The sequence below is a fragment of the Lepidochelys olivacea genome (genome assembly GCF_965140295.1).
Source record: "Lepidochelys olivacea isolate rLepOli2 genome assembly, chromosome: 19".
NCBI classification, from domain to species: domain Eukaryota; kingdom Metazoa; phylum Chordata; order Testudines; family Cheloniidae; genus Lepidochelys; species Lepidochelys olivacea.
Genome location: NC_140429.1, coordinates 13,157,032 through 13,178,406, shown reverse-complemented (window position 1 = coordinate 13,178,406; position 21,375 = coordinate 13,157,032). Strand labels below are relative to the sequence as shown.

Sequence of the window (21,375 nt, the reverse complement as noted above, 5' to 3'; positions counted from 1 at the left end):
TCTAGAGAAGAAAATGCTCCAAGTGCTTTGATTTGTGATAGCTCGAGGGATGTGGGGGTGCATGTGTGTTCGTGAGTGCATGTGCACACGTGTGTGTGAGCATGTGGGGGATGTGAATACACTTATATGTGAATGTGGGTGGTGTGCAGTCACATATGTGCATGCATGTGTGGATGTGTGTACATGTAGCGTGTGTGTGCATATAGATGTTTGCACACGTGTGTGTGGTTGTATGGGGGTGTATGCATGTGTAAATATGTGAAGGGGATAAATTAGGAAGTGGTGGGTGGCTTGAACCACCTGTTTCTCATTAAAAAAACTTTGCAAAGTTTGCCGCAACTTGCAGCCAGTTTCAGGCTGAAATAGGCGGCAGCAGGGGAGGGCAAGTGTCAGAGGTCTCGTGTGTGCATTAGAAAGGGACCGCTTTGTTAGCTCCCAGGAGGCATCTTGAAAGGGAATCTTTCCTTTCCCTTTGATGGGCTGGACCATTACAGCTCCAGGTGCCTTATCTGCTAACCCAGAGCACAGGCAGGAATACAAGCCACAGAGAGAGATGGCCAAATACAGTTCCAGTGAGATAACTGACTCAAAGCTGCCCCCTCAATCTGTGCCATTTCAGAGGCGGGGGGACCTTTTACTTTTGCTTTGTAGCTGAGAAAGGAGCCTGACCCAACACCCCAGGTGCAAACAGTCCCAAATTCAGACCTGAATCCAAACTACCCAGCTGAGTCCTCCCACATGGGCTGTCAGCGGGGTCTGAGCTGGGGACCTTCAGCACTGACGCACAGACCACGTGGGGTAGCTCCGTTAGCTAGCAACATTAGTAGACTGTTATCTTCTACCAGGCCAGTCAATAGGGGAGGCAACAAATACTTTGCCTGTGCATTACTCTCCCTCTGTAAAGATCCCAGTGCCAGCCATTACCACAGATTACCACTGCAATGTGGCTACCTCTGGCATAGAAGGCAAAAACCATGTGAAACACCGTACAATGCACACGAGGGGGAGGAGGGGAAAGGTTGACCAAGGATGACAGAACACAGCAGCTACTGTTACTAAAATGCTTTGGGATGTTTACTGTCATTGCAGAGCAGATGGGACCCCGTTTTTGTTTTGTTTTTTAAGGTCTCATCTGAAAGACCCACGTATGGTGAACTACGCAGCACTCTGCTGATCTCCCTAGGTGGACTTGTTCACTCTTCCAGAAGCCCAGTTCTCCCTCCTACTGGACGGGACCCACTCCCTTTGGAAGGGATAGTAAATACTGATGTTCCATGGAATGAAAACAGGGGGATCCTGGATTCCAGTGCATCTAGATGGGCCAAACTCAATGCCCAGCCAATGTCCACACTCCAAACACAATTGTGTTGTTGCAACCAGGTCACAACACTCTGAATGGGTCACAAGATACACAGCTGACCTGTGTTCATAGAGGAGCTTATCCAAGCCAACACCATGTGTGCACCTCCACCCATCCTATGCTGTATAACCATGATTGTACCAGTGCCTTCTGGGGAAATCTGAACAGCCATCCCACAGTGCCTCAGGAGCAAGGGATTCCAGACATCTTTCGGACCACTATGGTAAGAGGAGGCAACTGTTCTTTATACAGAATGACTCAAGCAGAGGAGCGACCCTCCCTCCTCCTTCCCAACGGCGTTTCCACCTCAACAAAAAAATCCTCTCTTTGTTCTTTTCCACGCCATACCTGGCAATTTCTTTTCCAGTGACTCATCAGGGAACATCTAGCCTTCCGCGGCGATACACAACAGGGATATGCAAATAAAGTTTGCTTCATGTCAAAAAAGCCAAAATAAAACTCAATTGAGGGTCCTATTATTCACAAACCTTCACCGCCATCGTTAATTACATGGGTGCTTGCTTGTTACAGATTTCCAGCCCATTTTTTAAGAAGAACCCTGGGTTGCTCTCAGACTTGGAGGGTGGGACAGATATGGAGGGAGAGAAATTAGATCAACTCTTTCCAGTTACAGTTTTTAAAACGTTTACAACATGGTGCTTGCTTGGAAAAGCAACTCCGTGAAATGCATCCTGGGGCTCCATGACTATGGTATCTCAGTCTTTCCACATCAGGTGTGCCCAGTTTACATGACTATTACTATTATTACTTATTATTACTTGTATTATGGTACTGACTAGAAACCCTAATAAACTCCATTGTGCTACGCGCCATACAGACACTTAGGGTACGTCTACACTGCAAAAAAGGATGTGTTCTTAACGAGGGTTAGCGAACCTCAGTCAAAGTAGCAGTGAAGACATGGCTTTTAACTCAAGTTAGTGGCTCAAGTTCTATTTCAGGCTCCCCTATAGGCTTTAACTCCAGCTGTTAACCCAAGTCAAAAGCCGAGTTGCCATGTCTGAACTGCTCTTTTAATATGGGTTAGATCATCTGAATCAGGAAGACGTGTTTTTGCAGTGTAGACATATCCAGAGTACAAGACAATCCCTGACCCAAAGCGCTTGCAGTCTAAAGAGACAAGAGGAAACAGAAGCACAGAGAGATGATGTGATTTGCCCAAGCTCACAGGGGCAGGCCTGTGGCAGAGGTAAGAATACAGCCCCAATCCGGTGCCCTACCACGGGATCATGCTGCCTCTCTACGAGCTAAGCCAGGTTCTTTCTTCTCCTGCAGCATCACTAGCAAGAGCACTTCTGCTGGGCCACATTCTCCTCTCAGTGACTCCCGCGTAACTCAGCTGAAAAAAATTCCCTCAGCAGGAAGGAAGCTGGCCCATCGTCTTCAGTGTGACTCTGCAATTGGAACGTACTTAACAAGGTACGTCTGACAACAATGCATTCAGTAGAACAGAATCCAGCTCGCTCACCCAGGCCTGGGCTGGCTCTGCAGGGCTCCCAGGAATAAAAAGCAGCAGAGACTTATCTTAGCCACTAACGTCCGCAGATCTAACTTCGGATACACGCAGCGGACAGATTTGCCGACTAAGAAGGGGCTGTTTTTACACAGACACTTTCCAAATCTTTTTCTGCTAATATTTTAACATGAAAAAGCATAACAAAGCCACCAAAAATCTGAATGTGTTTCTACTAGATATTAGTTTCAAACACGGGAACGGAGTTTCATGCACAATCATTAGCTAATTTAGATAAATCAGACAGATATGTAACTGAGACAAATACACATGTTCAATTTACAATAGATCCACGCTCATACAGAGATTTATTGATCTCTTGAAAGGGAGAGACTGTACACTGTATCAAGTTTCACTCAAGAGGGAAGAAAAAAAAGTCTGGTTAATCCATGTCTGGTGAAAAGCAGCTGGAGTGATTACAGTACAGCAAGGAAACAGCTGGAGCTACCGTATTACAGCACAATAAGAAAACAGCTGGAGCAATCACAGCATGGCAAAAACAGCTGGGAGCAATTACAGTTAAAAAATAAACAGCTGGGAGTGCTGAGGTGGGCACAGAATCATCAGGCAGGTTCAGAGCAGGGTTTAGGGAAGGCGGCTGTAGGGTTGGGTGCAGGAAGAACAGCTATTCTTGTGGTCATGGTACTGCAGGACTCAAAAGATCTGGGTTCCAGATCTTTGCCACAGAAGCCTTGTGCAAGTCATTGAATCTCTCTGCACTTTAGCACTGCCCCAGTACAGTGGGAATGATAATACTTCCTTTGTCGACTTAGATTGGAAGCTCTTTGGGGTGGAGCCTGTCTTTCACTAGATGAATAGACAGCCCTTAGCACCAGTCTGAGTCGGGGGCCCTACAGTGCAACCATTGTATAAATAATGACAACCACGACCTCTGGTGAGCCCCAAAGCTGAGAGGATCGCTCATTATTGCCGGTGTTCTGGGGATATAGCGAGGCAGGCACGGGGCAAAGAGAACAGACGTCTCCATCATTCAAAGGATGATCTCCAGCACTCAGCCTCTTCTTGGACAGCAACTAGACAGGATGTCCTGTTTCTGTGGAGCTTGAATCTGTGATGCTGAGGTTTTATTTCGCTGGGTCACGATGGATCATTGTCTTTTAATGACTCTTTCTCCCAGCCCTAACGGAGTAGGCTAAAAAGAAGGGCAGCTTCCCAGCTGCTTCGCTCACTACCAGTGCTTAAACATTTGTGCATGTCAGAAGACGGCCCATGGACTGACCTTAAGCCCCTGCCTACAGTCTAACCTGAAACTTCGCATTAGAGCTGGTCAGGAAAAGATTTTTTCCCCTATGGAAAATAATAATATTTCATTTACCTCCAAAATTTCCTCTGAAAAGTTTTATGTTTCTTGTTGCAAACCAAAGACAATTCAGCTTTCAGCCATCAAAACCAGAACATTTTCTATGTTGGCGGGTTGGCCGCTGATGAAAATAGTAATACTTTTGTTTAAAAATAAATTAAAAAATCCCACAACAATTGTTTTTGACAAAACCTTGTTTTTCAACAAAAACGCTGGTCACTGAGAAGAACTTTGCCATCTCTATGCACTATAGCCTGGGGCTAGAACGACTCCGGGCCCTACAGACAGTGGGGGGTGGATTAGGAGCGGAGTTTGAAAATGCCCAGGAAGAAGCCAAGTGTTGCCACAGCCTCTGCCATTTTGTTTTCCTTGCTAAGCTTCCTAAACAGGCCGATCAGATAAACCTTCCATGGAGTCAAAGCCAACGCACCAGGCTTCCACAGTATGCAAATTAAACCCACTAATACTGTCCTTAGTAATTACAGGTTCTTCCAGGTCAATTGCTAATACTTGAGGCTAAAACATATTGCAGAGATTAATTATCTTGTAACCTGCAGTTGTAAACTCTTCTGCTAAGGCTATAGTTTGGAAGAGAGGCACAGGCAACTCGTTCCCTTGTGACTACATCGGTACCTATCCTGTTCTTGCTTAGGTTAGGTTAGCTCTCCCGCTGTTCCTTCGACTGCAGAGAGGTTACGCACCCCCAGGATGTTCTGACCTGAACCAAATCTGGAGCATCACAGGGTAGGATGCCAGTGAGGGACAGGGGGCTGTTGATGCTCTCCGGCCAGCATGTTTTACGTCTTACACATTCTGTTCTTGCTTAGGCAACTTAATTGTAAGTGATGGGTGAACCTCAAAAGACCCAGGTTCAGAGGCACACCCAAAAGCTTGTAATGGCTGGAAGAGCCTTCTCCTGCCCCTCTGTGCAGCCCAGACGCTCCACTTCATCCAGGGCCTTTCTCTGCAGGAGTCACTCCTGAATGTCCTGCTGCTTAAGCCCCCATCCCTTGCAGTCCTTGCACAGCTCCCAGCAGGATCTGCAAAGCTGTTATAGACCAGTGCAAATGATGTATCCTCTCTGCCCGGAGGATGATGTCCCCAGCCCATGTGCGCCTGCTCCATTACTGCTAAACACATAGAAGGTGAGGATGGTCATGTTGGAGACATGGGTATGTGTGACACATGGATTTAAGCATGAGCCTTACTGCTAATAACGTTCTCCCCTTTGAGTCCTTGCTCCTGCGGCTCCGCTCATATAGCCAGGATCTAGCTAGCATCCAGCACCTTTAACTAGGGGGCTGCCTGGTAGCACCCTCAGCCACGCCACTTGGATCTGCCCGGCGCCCCCTGCCCCACTCCACTCTTTACGCCTTGTCTTCCTCGGCCCAACACTCTACCCCTGCACAGCACCTGATCAGGCCCTCGTGCAACCAAAGCCACCGTTCCTGCACGCCCAGCAGGTGGCAGGTTCCCGGGGCGTGCAGCCCTTTCCGCTGTCCGAGTCACTCCAGCACGTGTGGGGGCTGAAAACTGGGTAGCGAGAAGGGAGTTGGTATATTAGAAGCATAATGAGTCATTAGTGGAAGTTACCTTCCCTGAGCTCCCATGGGACACAGTACATCTCCTGTGGCTGGCTCCTGAAATACTGTACCAGTTCCACTTCATTAGAACACTGTTCTGTCTTGTATTTCATGTCACGTTATCTGGATCTTCAGAGCTCGAAATTAACTTTATAGGGCGAGACCACTCAGCTAATCCCTGCCTGGCACAGCATGAGAGAGAAGGGAAATGTATGCTGAATGTCAAGCAAACGCTTCCTGCTCGATTAGGCTGCAGTGCTGAGAAGTGGCAGGAACCGAGTCTCTTGGGACACTGAAAACTCAACAGAGCAAAGCACTGGAGAATATAGGAAAGGGGCCAAAGCTGAAATACCAGCCCCATTAAATGGCAAAATTCCCTCTGACTTCAATGCTGCAGTAGTCAGGATGGTCCTGGGATGGTCTAGATCCTAGGAACTCATCCTGAGCATTGGGCCACCCTACTTTTCCCATATTACTAAGTGGGAGGGAAGTTCCAGCCAGCTGCTGGGTATATGGGAGTAGGGAGAGGCCACAAGTGGGAATGGTTGAGAATCACTGCTCTGGATGACCTACTGGGAATAGGTTTTTTCCATCTCTAATTTCTAGTGGCTGCTAAGAGCCAGCCATCTAGCAAGCACTAGCATGGGAATGGGGACTTCTCCGAGGGCACAGAAACAATTATTTAACATGCGTAGGGCAGGCCAGCCCAGTGGATCAGCATCAGGGGGACGAGCTAGATCCCAGCACAGGGCAATCGGGTTCCAGTGCTGATGGCAGGGCCTCTTGTCCCAAGGGCTCCGACCACAGCAGGAGGCTTTGGCTTTTCAGGCCTCAACACGCTTTAAGACAAGAGTCACCTGCCCACCCGGGGATACCTGCCCTAGCCAGAACTCTCAGCTCCCTGGATGAGGGGGAAGGGGAAGAGGCTGCCTAACCTGGTGCAGAGCTGGGGTAAATGTACGACAGCTCGGGTGGGCATGACGGGGGCCCTGATGGCTCAGACCCAGCGTCTGCAGTAACACTGCAGACATCGTGTATGGACCCAGAGCAGTGGCGACACACAGACTCCAAGCAAGGGGAGGGAGATGAGCAAGACCTGCCCAGGTATGCCACCTGCTAGACCAGCACTGGCTCCCTTTCAGAAGATGCAGCCCACAGCAGTGGTGAGCCTCAGGGTCATGTCTGTCTTGGGCCAGGGCTAGGAATGACATGAGAGAATTTGTGCACAGATGGTTTGGGGAAACACTTTCCACAAGGAGCCAGGGCCTGCTGTGCTCTCATCCACACAAACGGGTCATCCGATGAAGAGCAAGGAGCTCATTCACCTGCTACGAAACCGCACGTCCGTGCTCTTGTGCCGGGTGCAAACACCGGTCAGCGAAACAAAGCCTATAACTGAGGCAGGCTGACCTCTGACTCTTTCTTGCTGTTTATAATTACCTCACAGAGGCTTAATTAATTAGTGTTTGTGAGCCTCGGGTTAAAGGGGCTGCCTAAATGCAAGGTACTAATTATTTTAATTATTATGATTGCTATGAGGCTTCGATTCCCGAACAAGAAGAACGAAGACCAAGGATGTTTGGTGCTGAGGACAATCTGGTTGACAAAGGAGAAATGCGACAAAACTAGAAATTCTGATGGAGAATTGAAAAACGCTGCCTGGTTGTCTTGGTCCTGCCAGTCCTAAGGCCATAGACAAAGTTGTTACGCAAAGTGCGGGTGGAAACTACCACTTGGCACAAGTCAGGGTAAGTGCAAGATGTAGCTCTCTGCTCTGAAAGGCAGGCAGACACCTGCCGCCTGAGAGCCAGCTCCGTCGCCTGAAAGAACACGCAGCAAAAAGGGCCGTGACATGGGTAGAGGATGGGCTTGTGTCGGGCTAAGCACCATCCTGCTCCCAGGAGTGAGGCACCTAACTAGGCAATCCCCTCTTCAAGCTCACTCCCGCTACTGGGCAGAATAACTTGGTGCTCACTCAGCAGTGTTCTTAGGAGTGCAGGATTGGGCCCCATCACATGCCCTGTCCTACACAGGATGTTTTACCTACCGTAGGGCCACCACCTTCCCTTGGAAGGAGAACTAGAGCCCTTCCACTGAAAAGACACAAATCAGAACAGCCAGGGCATTGGGCGCCGCCCAGCCTGGAGCGACCCAATCTGGCGCTCAGTCCAGACAGGGACAGATTGCACAGGGAGAGGTGATGGATGAGGGACGAATGTAGGGTAGGAAGGAGAGAGGCCTAGTGGTCTGCTCGAGCCAGTGGTTCTTGGTGTGAGTGAGTCCTGCCAACCAGTCTGAGCTGGCTAGCATATCAATGGTATATTAATAACAAGTATTCTCCACACCACTCGCCTATTAGAATGCATTAAGACAAACAGCACTAAGCACACATATTACAGCAGTCACATAGCTTAATTTGGCATATACGTTTACTATAATCCCGTTCTCTTGTGCTAGCTGTCCCAGAACACCTTGCATTAGCTGAAGTAAGCTTTGGCTTAAGTAGACAGGAAAGTGTCAGGATCAGGACACATGATTGTTTTACCATAGTGAGAGGAAGGGAGTTATTCTCACAGCACAGCAGTGGACCATCCCCAAGGAAAAGGACAAGGTGCACACATGCACACATCATAGAGCACGTCCCCTGGACTGCCCCCATCACCATATTCCCCATCTGCAAGGATCCCTCGGTGGCCTCTCTGGGTGCTCCCCTGCCCTGCCCCAAGCTGCGGCTTACCTGGTGCAGAGGCAGAAGGAGAGGCTGCCCTGCCACGGGCGTCCCAGTGCACAGGGGCCGCAGCTGGCACTTACCATCCTCATCCGTCTGGAATATCATCTCCTTCCCTTCCTTGCGCCCCTCGGGGTTGGAGAGGGTGAGCTTCACGTGGACATTCTTGTAGGGCAGCAGGTTCTTGATGGTGTAGTGGTGGACGTTGTGCTCCATCTTCATGCACTCCCGGAAGGTCTGGTTGTGGCTGGTGCCCACGAAGTAGCGGTAGCAGAGTGAGACCATGTAGGTATGGCAGCGCGTCAGGTTGTAGCCCAGCGGCTCCCACTGCAGTGTCAGCTGCCTGGACTGGATCTCAGAGAAGGCCAGGCCCTTGGGGGCCCTCATGGGCTCTGGCAGGGAGGGGGAGAGAGAGAGAGAGGCGTGACACAAGGAAAACCATCCACCAGGAAGGGTAATGGGGCTAAATCTGGGGCAGGACCCAAAGGAAATTAATTTGGTGAACCTCAGCTTTGATCCTAGTGAAAGCAGGTCCACGGTGCAGCCTAATTGCTCAGGAAGACCCAAATCTAGCAAAGCAGAGGGCTCTGCAGGACCACCATGGAGCCTGGATTCTCATTTACACTAAGGCCCCTTTACACTGCTCTGAGCAGCATAAAGGAGACAAAGTAAGTGTAAATGTAGCTTACACCCAATTTAAGGTCTCTTTACACTGCCACAGTGATGTAAAGGGCCTTAGTGTAAATGAGAATCAGGCCCTAGATGAATAGCTAAAATAGATTAGATTGATACATTTTCAGAAAGAAAGAAAGACAGACAGACCTTGTTGTGTGACTTTGGGCACATCACTTCACCTCTGAGTTTCCCCATCGGAAATGTGGGGATGCTCATCCTCCCCGTCCTGAGTCTTTGCCATCCCCTCACCTTGAATTCCTCCAATGGAGGGTACCCAAGAAAGGCAGCTAAGCAGCCACTGGCTGCTCTGGCATTTCCGTACCAGAAGGAGAAGTGCCAAAATACCAGCAGCCAGGCTGTTCTCTTTGGGCCTGATTCTCCACTGCACTGCACCCTGTGTTATCACTTACACCAGTGCAAAGAGAGCTTAACAAGCTGCTGGATCAGACCATTCACACACTCTGCTCACCCTGTGCTGGTGTAATGGCTGCACAGGGGGAAGGAGAATCAGGACCAGAATGCTCCTTGCAGACCGTATGGAAGTTCGCTTAAGAGAACCAGTTCCCACTAGAGAACCCCAGGGCAACCTTCCAGACTGAAGAGAGTCAGGTGAGGCTAAACATCAACTTCCCAGCCCAACCAGACCCCAAAGCCCTCTGCAGGTCATCCATCAATGAGCGCGTTCCCTGGGCCATATTATACCAGGCATCTCAAGGGGGTTCACCATCTCTTATAGACTCAGTCATCAAGGAGGACCATTTGACCATGTACAACACAATCCCATTTGCAGAGAGGATGAACCCTGGGGGGCATGGTGTCTTCCTCCTCCCCTTTTCTGGGGCTATGGTCCCCTGAAGATATTCCACCCTGGCACCTGGGGGCTGTGTTCTTCCAGGAGGTCTACACCCGTCCCAGGGACTCACTGCATGTGGCCCGGGGTGGGGAATGAAATTGATTAACCATGCACAGCACACAGACAGGGCTTTCCAGGCAGGCCCCAACCAATACCCGTAATAGGCCTGTTTGACCAGGGCCCTCATCTTTCCATCAGGCTGGTGTCAGGCTCTCGAAAGGCCACAGACTGAGCAGAGTCATTGGGGAGAAGTTTAACCCGTTCTCACAATTGGCATCAGTAGCAGATGTCTGATTTAATGAGGAGCCAAGCTCTTTTGCCAACAGCAAGCACACAGGTTCTTTATCCTAGCGGCGTAGAAACCCCCCCTGAACCACCTCCTCCCCACACACACACAAGCTCGGAAAGAGTTAATGCGGGCCTGAGGGGGACTGAGAGCCAGGCTTCATTAGAGAGGAAGACCAGTTGGGGAGGAGCTGGGTGGTGATTATAAAGACAGGAGGTTTAGTGCAGAAGGGGGCTGCGGGGAGGGAGGCTGCAGTCACTCTGGGATTACAGAGGAAGAATGACAGCAAGGCCTGGGCTCCTCACCTGAATAGGGGAGGCTGGCAAGCAGCCAGGAGTGGCACAGAACAGCACTGGTGGGAGATCCTGGCAAACCGGCAGGGACTGGACCTCTATGGAGCAAGCTCTGAGAAGCATTTAAGTGAGAGGGACATAAGATCAACCCCACAGAGGGTGGAATGAGGTTGTTCTTTATACCTGTATGCTGGGATTTTGTCAGGGGAGGGCCCTGAGAGTCCCAGCCCCGAAACAAGGGAGAACCTAGAGAGGCTGCGGTGGAGAAGGCCTGGAAAGGCTGGATAGGAAGAAAGCCCAGGGAAACAGCAGCAAGGAGTGGGACTGAGCAGACCTGAGACTCATCTAGCCATGCAGAGGGGCCTTAAAGTGAGTGTATAGAGCAGCCCAAATGAGACCTGAGCAGACCTGAGCCTCATCTAGCCATGCAGAGGGGCCTTAAAGTGAGTGTATAGAGCAGCCCAAATGAGACTCAGGTCTCCAGTTCCATCACTGAAGAGTGGAGACAGAAGGAAAAGTACAACACAGACTTAACTACAGAGCTGCCCCTGATGCCTCCATAATATATCTTCAATGCCACATCTAGGACAAGGACATTGCCTTTGAGGGGTTATTTCTGCAGCAGCTGCCGCATCTTCCCTAACCCATGAGTTTGCATCAAGAGAATGGCACTGCCCTGCTTCTGAAAGATGTTTGCTCTTGATGTCAGTTACCCTCATTAACAAGGCTGGCTCCCAAGCCAGGCTGAACTCCCAGCCCGGGCAGTGCATTCATCCTATCAAAGCTCTGACACCAAGGTCATCCTAAGGACCTGACCGATTTAAAGGAAGGGTCACCACCACTCTGTGAAGGAACAGGAGAAATTATAACCACCCCCCCCCCCCCAGAGCAGAGCTGCAGGTGAAACAAGCAGAAACCTTTCATCAGGACATTGATATCTGAGTCATCATATCACACTATGCTGCCACGCTGCAAGGGAACAGGATGACAAATCATTGTCCTGTCTCCCAGCAAACTGACAGCGGATTTGCGAGGCTTCGTTCATTTATAAGGTGCTTCAAGAGGCTAGCAAAATGCCAAGTATTGCTATTCAATTGCCATTCACCTCCCAAATAGAGCTCCTTGCCCACCCTCATGGGATTTGCATCCAGTGCCTGAAGTGCTCCTTTCTCCTGCTGCAGGAGTATATCCTTTGCCCATTGCAACACAGCTAGGAGTCACCAGATGGCACAAATACAGATACTAGCGCTATCTAACTGAATGCAGATCTCGGAGGAATGCTTGCTGTCAGTCATGGTGCAGTTCTTTTAAAAGCTATGGGTATCACCAGTAAACTTTGCTCTTTCTGCCTTCATTTCTCTCTGGCTGAAACATTCCTATATGCAGAGCACAAAAAGAGGAAGTTACTGATCATATTGCAGCTGGAGGGTCTTTGAGACATGTGGTCCCGATCTGTATTCCACTGTGGGTATGCATGTGTTCCATGCACCCGGAGTCAGAGAATTCTTGCAAGCAATGTCCACTGGTCTGCACATGCATCACTGCCATGTTTCTAACCGAGGGAATAAAGGAGGAGCAGATCGACTGCCTCTCCAGTTCCTTCTCTACTGCAAATCCTAAAGATCCAAAGCAGAGGAGAAGGAGAGTGAATAATAGAATACAGACAGGGCCAAACACCTCAAAGAACCTCCACTAACTATAAAGTAAGTAACTTTCTCTTCTTCTTGGAGTGCAGGTCCCTGTGTGTATTCCACTGCAGGTGACTGACAAGTCGGTCACTAGAAGGAGGCAGGTGCAAGGTTGTAGGCAGCCAAGCCGTTTGGAGGACTGCTTTCCTAAAGGATGCATCAAAGGAGGAGTTCTGCACTAGAGCACGACGTCTCATAAGCCTGTGGAGGGAAGTCCACATAGCTGTTCTGCAAACGTTAGGGAAAGGCACTTTCTCAAGCGATGCCAATGAAGTTGCTTGTGCTCTTGTAGAATGAGCTCCTTATGCTGTGATGGGGAGGAAGATGGCGACAACTGGTAGAGCAGGATACAGTCTGAGATCCATTTAGAGATTCTCTGGGAGGATCTAGCTTGATCTCGGACTCATTCTTCTATAACAAGAAACAGTCTTGGTGAATTTTTCTGATTGGCCGTGGCCTTTGCACGTAGGCGTTGCACGTCAAACAAATGCAGTCTTCTCTCCTCCTCAGATGCATGCCGTTTCAGGAAAAACACAGGCAAGTGGATTGACTGGTTTATGTGCAATTCCAAAACGACTTTGGGGGTGAATTTCAGATGAAGTCATAAAGAGACCTGAGTGTATGGCAGAGCCACGACTAGAACTCCGAGCTCCCCCACCCTTCTGGCTGAGGTGATGGCTACAGAGAATGCAACTTTGAGATACCCAACACATAGCTAATGGCTCGAAAGGAGGCTTAGAGAGTGCTGAAAGGACAAGGTTGAAGTCCCAGTGATGAATATTTCCTTACTGGTGGGAAGGTTTTGATTAGGCCCTTCAAGAATCTGTTAGTCAACAGGTGAGTGAAAATTGAACAACCATCTGATGGTGGATGGCACACGCTGATTGCTGCCAGGCGAACTCATATGGAACTGAGGCAAAACCCAGCCATTCTGAGAGAACGAAACATGTTGTTCAGAAACATGCCTGAAAGCCAGGCATGATAGGTGGAGTTGGACAAATGTGGTAACATAAGTGCATGAAGCCCAATGCCCCAGGAGAGAGAAAAACAAGTTCTGACAGGAGCTTGAGGGTGGCACATAACCTGGTCTAACAGGATGTCATGGTGTGAAACCTGTCCCTTGGTAGACAAGCTCTCACTGTGACTGAATCTAGGTTTGCCCCTATGAAGTCTATGGTCTGCATCGGAATGAGGATAGACGTTTCCAGGTTCACACGGACTCCTAGATAGTAAAGTAGCTGAAGCATTAAATGAAGTCAACTCATAGGCTTCTTGATGTGTCCTGGCAATGAGAAGCCAGTCATCAAAATAGGGGAAGTAAGCGCCCTTCATATCAAGAGATGGAAACCAAATGTCCTTTGGGATGGGATGGGATGGGACCACTGATGCCAGAGTGACCACGTGACATTTTAGCTTGAGAATAAAGCAGTTGAGATTGCAGAGATTGAGGACAGGTTTCCAACCTCTAAGTGAGTAAAATCCTTTCCCCTGGTGTTGTAGAGGTACCCACTCTATTGCCCCTGGCTGGAGCAGGGATTCCACTTCCTGCTGGAGAATCCCCTTGTGAGAATGGTCCCTGAAAAGGAACAAGGATGAGGCTTTGGGAGGAGGTAGGGAAGTAAACTCAACCTCATAGTTGGATTGGATAATATCTAATACCCACTTGTCCACTCCAGTTGTGGAAATATAGTGCTAAATGATCCCTGAAGGACATGAGGGCATCGGGTAGTGGTGGCATCACTAACTGTGTGCAGCTCTTGAACTCCTGTCAAAGATATCCCTTAGCTGGGGGATGGGCTGAGATGGTGCTGTAGATATATATGGAGGGAAACAAAACTTCTCTACCATTTGTCTTTTGCAAGGAGGGTCATAAGAACGCTGGCAATAAAACCGTTGAGTCGCAGGTCTCGGTAAGTAAGTCTGTCTGGGATATTTCCAATTTGGGGCAGGTGTATATATTCCCAGGGTGTGGAGGGTGGCCCTGGAATCCTTTATAGTATGTGAGGACTCATCTGTTGTCTCACTGAAAAGGTGGGCCTCATCAAAGGGCAAGTCCTCCACGGTGTTCTGGACCTCCCTGGGAAATCCCAAAGTGTGGAGCCATGACTCAGGCACCTCACAATGGCCACCTTTGACCTAGATGTGGTGTCTGCTACATCGACCACTGACTGAAGTGTGGTTCTAGCCACCAGCTTACCCATGCTGAAAGTAAGCTCCATCTTGTTGTGGTGCATTGTCTTCCAAGTCTGTGAATTTGCAATAGTTCAGACTGTCGTAGTTAGCCAACAGCACTTGATAGTTTGCTATATGAAACGGAAGGCTCGTAGATGTGAAGACCTTTCTTCCCAACAAGCTTAGCTTCCTTGCCAGAAGGAGTGGATTTGGGATGTTGCCGTCCAGATCTCTCCATGGCAAGCTGGACAACCAGAGAGTATGGTGCAGGGTAGGAAAAGAGAAATTTCACTCCCTTGGCTGGAACAAAATAGCATTTCTCTGCCCTCTTGGGGTTAGGGAGACATATGGCTGAAGTATGCCAGACTGCTCAAGCAGATTCCAGGGTAGCTTCATTAACTGGAAGTGCTATTTGACTGGACCTGATGGTTTGCAAGATATCCAGGAGTTTGCACTGAGAGTCCTGGACCTCCTCTAGGGAGATCTGGAGTTCCTTCTGCCACCCCGCACAATAAATCTTGAAATTGTTTATAGTTGTCCAGAGGGGATGGACACGTTGCAGTGACTGCTTCACCAGGAGATGAAGACGACAATCTTGTCGGTACCAGTGGAACCGGTTTGTCCCGCTTTGTGGGGTCAAGAGAAAGTGCTGGCTGTTTCTTCAGAGGGGAATGGTGGAGTGACTCCCTAGCAGAATGCATAGGCTCTGCATATCTGGTGTACGGGTCCCATGTTCCCCAGGATGGACAATAAGCTGGGTCAGGAAGGAGTTACAGCACTGGGTACCACCTGTCCCGAGGTAAATGTCAAGGTGGAGGTTAGTGCCAGGAGTGTCTGGATCTCCTGTGTGGACTAGCATTTCTTGGAGGAGGGGTGATTGCTCCTCTGGTGGCTCAGATTCTCCTGAGGAAGAGAAAAAGGGGACGGGGTCCAGCAGTGGTTCTGACGGTTCCGATGGAGGAATGGCGCAAGCTGGTAGATGGAAGAGGGGACAGGCTTCTGTCACAGGTAACACCCCTGGTTGAGTCAAAATCTCTCTAGTAACAGAGGCCCCAGTAATGGGGGAAACTGAGTCTCGGGAAGAGCAAAAATGTCTCCCTGGAGTGCAAGGGGTCCGATCCACTCTTGCTGGTGGGGTTGGAGGCGTAGGCTGTGTGTGGCTGGTGTGTGAGACAGTGACAGTACCGCCAGTGGCTGAAGCTCTGATTGTTGGAACCGACGGACCCACCTTTTTGGCCAGGATGGTGTTGGTGGAATTGGTGTTGCTGGTACAGAGTCTGGTACCAACAAAGCACTGGCATTAAAGGCTTCAGAGTCATGGCCCTGGGACTAAGGACCCACCAAGTCCTCAGCAGTTAAATGAGCAGATTTGCTCCATTTAGGCAGAGGTGTGTTAGATGTCTTCGAAGCAGACTTAGAGGGAGACCTGCATGGATTCCCTCGCACCAGAGCCAGACCTCCTGGCGGGAAGCACATGCCATGTTGATTCAGGCTGATGTTCTGGGCAGTCCCTTGGCCTGGATCCCACTGGGGCCTCATGGCATCTCCATGGGGTGCTTTCAAAGTCGGAACTCCCACACCTCATGGGTACAGCCAGGGAAAGAGCTAGCTGCAACACGTGCCTCCCAGAGGCAGTACAAGCAGCGCTGATGGTCGCCTCTAACCAAGAAGAAATGAGGGCAGGACATACAGTTTTTGAAGTCTAGAGTTCTGGGAATAGTCCAATACCCATAACGGGGCACAGGGGTGTTTCCCGATGCACGGAATTTATTAACTATAAAGAACTATACACAAAATGCAATCTTTGAAATATTTCCAGATCAAAGAAATCAAAGGGGAGCGCTGGACATTGGAGGCTCCAACCCAATCCACGCGGCAGTGAGAAGGAACTGGAGAGATGGTCTGTCTGCTCTTCCCTTTATGCTCTCACCTGGATGCACGAGAAGGGCAAGGGCATGTGCACAGACCTATTGTACACTGCTTGCAAGAATTCTCTGAATCCAAGTGCAAGGAACGCATGCGTACTCAGTGGAATACACATAGGGGCCAGCGCTCCAAGAAGAAACAACCCATGCTGCTAAAATATTACACCAGTGACAGAGGCAGCAAGTCACAAATCCAAGCCCTGAATCCCCCAGGAGTCATTCCCACCAGGAAGCCTGGGGCAGCTTAGATCCCTCTGCAGGGAAAGTGGAGGGGATAAGGTAGGACAGCCAGGCGTGCCAATATTCCCTGGATTGTCCTGACATTCCCAGTACAATCCCACTTCCCACAGCCCTGCCACGTGCCCCCACAGATGACTCCCCAGGCTCACACGATAGCATCACACCCATTGCCTGGTGAGCACTCCGCTGGGGCAATGCTGGGTGGAATTTCCTTTGGGGACAGTGCAGGGGGATGTGGACAGCTTGGTGAAAGGGCTCGCGGGCAGCTCTGTTAGCTCCCGCACAGTGTAGAAGATGCGCCCGCTCTGCCCTGCCCAGGGCTAACCTTCTCCAAAGCTTAGATGTACGACAGGAACATGGCTCCATCTTTTAACCTCCCAGGGCTAACCACCCCCTGATTTGGAGACCCCAACACCTTCTGGTGGTTGGAGTTCATCTGTATAGATCACCCCAGAGCTGAGCCCCATGAGACAGGGATGGAGGAAAGAATTGATGCCCCTGAAATGAGAGCCAATACAATGTGCAACAGCCCCACCTGGGGGAAGAGGGAGGAGCTGGGGGCTTAAAGGAGGCATGAAGAAGAAAGCCGAGAGGCCCCTGTGACTCATATCTCACATTGAGAACAAGCTGCCGCTCTGCTGGGCATGAGCCACTCCCAGTGCCCCACCCTTAGCCCTCTCTGCCAGGAGAGCAGCACACAGCGCTGATGGAAAGCCAGGCTTTAAGCTTCAACCTCCTTTTTATTTCAGTGTGTTGAAATGATTGGTGGAAAACAGACAACCTGGCACCCCCAGGCCAATGTAAGCAGATTCTACGAGTGGTTTAGCTAGAGATCAGCTAACAAGGATGTCTGCTGGCATTAATATTGCTGAATATATCCATACAATTAGTGCCAGCATGGAGCCGCCTGTGCTTACAGTTCCTACTACAGCTGTATTACATGCAGGCGTTCCTCCTTGAAGAGTGTCAATCATGGCTGGTGGTATGCAGCTGTGTTGGAAATCTCCCATCGCTCCGGGGCTGCCTTAGATAAAGGACGGGCAAGTGCACTCCACACACCTGCTGGCAGCTGCTTCCCTTTCCCAGAAGTGACTCTGGGGTAAGCGGGTCTTGGAGGAGCCCATTTTCCACCAGTGGCTTGGGCGAGTGGTTCCATATGCTGCCAAGAAATGGATTGTGCTTAGCACACAAAGTGCTTCACAAGAAGGTTGGCGAATTACAGAAGAATCGGTACCTATCGTGTGGGTCATGCTGGCAGCATCCAAGTGGATCCATTACAGCCGGACTCCCTTGTGTGTCTGATGCGTAGGCCCCATAGCTGGGGGGAGGAGAAACTCCTGCACTATCAAGGCATGGGGTCAGCTTAAATTTAGAGGCCACTGAGCTGGAGGGGGGGGGGAATACAAACAATCCTGGGCCATGCACTTGTCAAGGCACTTTGCATCCCCTCAGTGGAGTGAGGGCCACACCGCATGCAATGTTAGGTGTCAGCCACCCCCATTCTCCAGCCCAGCCACACAAGAGACATGTGACGCGCTATGAGGGATCTGAGCCATCGCTGTGGTGGATTCTCTATCCCTGGCAATGTTTAAGTGAAGACTGGATGTTTCTCTCCCAGATCTGCTCTAGATCAGTCAGAAATGAATGCAGGGCCAGCCCATGGCTTGTGTTACGCAGGTCAGCTGAGGTGATCACAGTTGACCCTTCTGGCCTTGGTATCTATGAATCTCTGCCTCTCGTGGTCCGTGATTGACTCCCAGAGAGATGAAGCTAGTGACCCTTGGAAGAGAGGTGGCCACGCTCAGTCTGACAATCGTTTGGCCAGAACTCAGGAAGCCAACACTGCACCCTACAGATCTAGCAAATCCCTGCCTGACCTCCACTCGCACTCCCTCCTGAACAAAATAACCCGCAGCTACCCCGCCCCCATTGCACGACCCTGGCTGCCTCCCAGTCAGGTCTCAGGGCAGGAACTGGTGTGACTCTACTGGGCCGCCTCCTCTGGCCCACTGATGAGGGAGGCTGCCTGTCCTCACATCACAAGAGCTTTCGGCAGATCTGGACACCATTGACCAGTGAATGCTACTGTCAAGGCTTGAAGCAGCAGCTGTGAGTGACAGGAAAGCACTGAGCTGGGTGAGAGGCTTTCGGGTCGCACGGGGAGTAGGCTAACCCAGGTGATCGGCACCTGGGTCTGAGTGCCCGGGCTAGCCTGGCCCAGGTATGAACAGCCCCAGGGTGGGCCCTAGGGACACACACAGGTCAGTGCAGTGGCATCAAGGCCAGTAAGACAGATAGGGCTTTGCAGTGTCCCTGGGTGCCGTGCTCCTCTGTATGTCACCAGGACTCCCGGGGGCACATCCCACAGTTCTCTGGGCCCTGGTCTACACTAGGACTTTAGGTCGAATTTAGCAGCGTTAAATCGATGTAAACCTGCACCCGTCCACACAATGAAGCCCTTTATTTCGACTTAAAGGGCTCTTAAAATCGGTTTCCTTACTCCACCCCTGACAAGTGGATTAGCGCTTAAATCGACCTTGCCGGCTCGAATTTGGGGTACTGTGGACACAATTCGATGGTATTGGCCTCTGGGAGCTATCCCAGAGTGCTCCATTGTGACCGCTCTGGACAGCACTCTCAACTCAGATGCACTGGCCAGGTAGACAGGAAAAGAACTGCAAACTTTTAAATCTCATTTCCTGTTTGGCCAGCGTGGCAAGCTGCAGGTGACCATGCAGAGCTCATCAGCACAGGTGACCATGATGGAGTCCCAGAATCGCAAAAGAGCTCCAGCATGGACCGAACGGGAGGTACGGGATCTGATCGCTGTTTGGGGAGAGGAATCCGTGCTATCAGAACTCCGTTCCAGTTTTCGAAATGCCAAAACCTTTGTCAAAATCTCCCAGGGCATGAAGTACAGAGGCCATAACAGGGACCCGAAGCAGTGCCGCGTGAAACTGAAGGAGCCGAGGAAGCCTACCAGAAAACCAGAGAGGCGAACGGCCGCTCCGGGTCAGAGCCCCAAACATGCCGCTTCTATGATGAGCTGCATGCCATTTTAGGGGGTTCAGCCACCACTACCCCAGCCGTGTTGTTTGACTCCTTCAATGGAGATGGAGGCAATATGGAAGCAGGTTTTGGGGACGAAGAAGATGATGATGATGATGAGGTTGTAGATAGCTCACAGCAAGCAAGCGGAAAAACCGGTTTTCCCGACAGCCAGGAATTGTTTCTCATCCTGGACCTGGAGCCAGTACCCCCCGAACCCACCCAAGGCTGCCTCCTGGACCCAGCAGGCGGAGAAGGGACCTCTGGTGAGTGTACCTTTTAAAATACTATACATGGTTTAAAAGCAAGCATGTGAAAGGATTACTTTGCCCTGGCATTCGCGGTTCTCCTAGATGTACTCCTAAAGCCTTTGCAAAAGGTTTCTGGGGAGGGCAGCCTTATTGTGTCCTTAATGGTAGGACACTTTACCACTCCAGGCCAGTAACACGTACTCGGGAATCATTGTAGAACAAAGCACTGCAGTGTATGTTTGCTGGCATTCAAACAACATCCGTTCTTTATCTCTCTGTGTTATCCTCAGGAGAGTGAGATATAATTCATGGTCACCTGGTTGAAATAGAGTGCTTTTCTTCCGGGGACACTCAGAGGAGCCCATTCGTGCTGGGCTGTTTGCCTGTGGCTAAACAGAAATGTTCCCCGCTGTTAGCCACAGGGAGGGGGGAGGGTTGAAGGGGTAGCCACGCAGTGGGGGGAGGCAAAATGCGACCTTGTAACGAAAGCACATGTGCTATGTATGTAATGTTAACAGCAAGGATTACCCTGAAAGAGTGTAGCCACTGTTTTATAAAATGTGTCTTTTTAAATACCGCTGTCCCTTTTTTTTTCTCCACCAGCTGCATGTGTTTCAATGATCACAGGATCTTCTCCTTCCCAGAGGCTAGTGAAGCTTAGAAAGAAAAAAAAACGCACTCGCGATGAAATGTTCTCCGAGCTCATGCTGTCCTCCCACACTGACAGAGCACAGACGAATGCGTGGAGGCAAATAATGTCAGAGTGCAGGAAAGCACAAAATGACCGGGAGGAGAGGTGGCGGGCTGAAGAGAGTAAGTGGCGGGCTGAAGAGAGTAAGTGGCGGGCTGAAGAGAGGGCTGAAGCTCAAATGTGGCGGCAGCGTGATGAGAGGAGGCAGGATTCAATGCTGAGGCTGCTGGCGGACCAAACCAGTATGCTCCAGTGTATGGTTCAGCTGCAGCAAAGGCAGCTGGAGCACAGACTGCCACTGCAGCCCCTGAGTAACCAACCACCCTCCTCCCCAAGTTCCATAGCCTCCACACCCAGACGCCCAAGAACGCGGTGGGGGGGCCTCCGGCCAACCAGCCACCCCACCACAGAGGATTGCCCAAAAAAAAGAAGGCTGTCATTCAATAAATTTTAAAGTTGTAAACTTTTAAAGTGCTGTGCTTAAAGTGCTGTGTGGCATTTTCCTTCCCTAATCCACCACCCCTCCTGGGCTGGTGGATTAGGGAAGGGCTGGTGGATTAGGAGGGGCGGGTGGTTAGCTTACAGGGAAGTAGAGTGAACCAAGGGGCGGGGGGTTTCATCAAGGAGAAACAAACAGAACTTTCACACCGTAGCCTGGCCAGTCATGAAACTGGTTTTCAAAGTTTCTCTGATGCGTACCGCGCCCTCCTGTGCTCTTCTAACCGCC

The 21,375-nt window shown here is 50.4% G+C and overlaps 1 protein-coding gene across 8 annotated transcripts in view; it reads right to left on the bottom strand.

Moving 5' to 3' along the window:
* Window positions 1-21,375, bottom strand: part of PTPRU (protein tyrosine phosphatase receptor type U) — a 324,255-nt gene that overhangs the window by 130,330 nt on the left and 172,550 nt on the right. For all 8 annotated transcript variants that reach the window (XM_084652205.1, XM_084652207.1, XM_084652208.1 and 5 more), the window contains exon 8: window positions 8,610-8,918. In XM_084652205.1, the coding sequence (XP_084508331.1) occupies window positions 8,610-8,918 (309 nt within the window). The remainder of the gene's footprint in view (window positions 1-8,609; window positions 8,919-21,375) is intronic.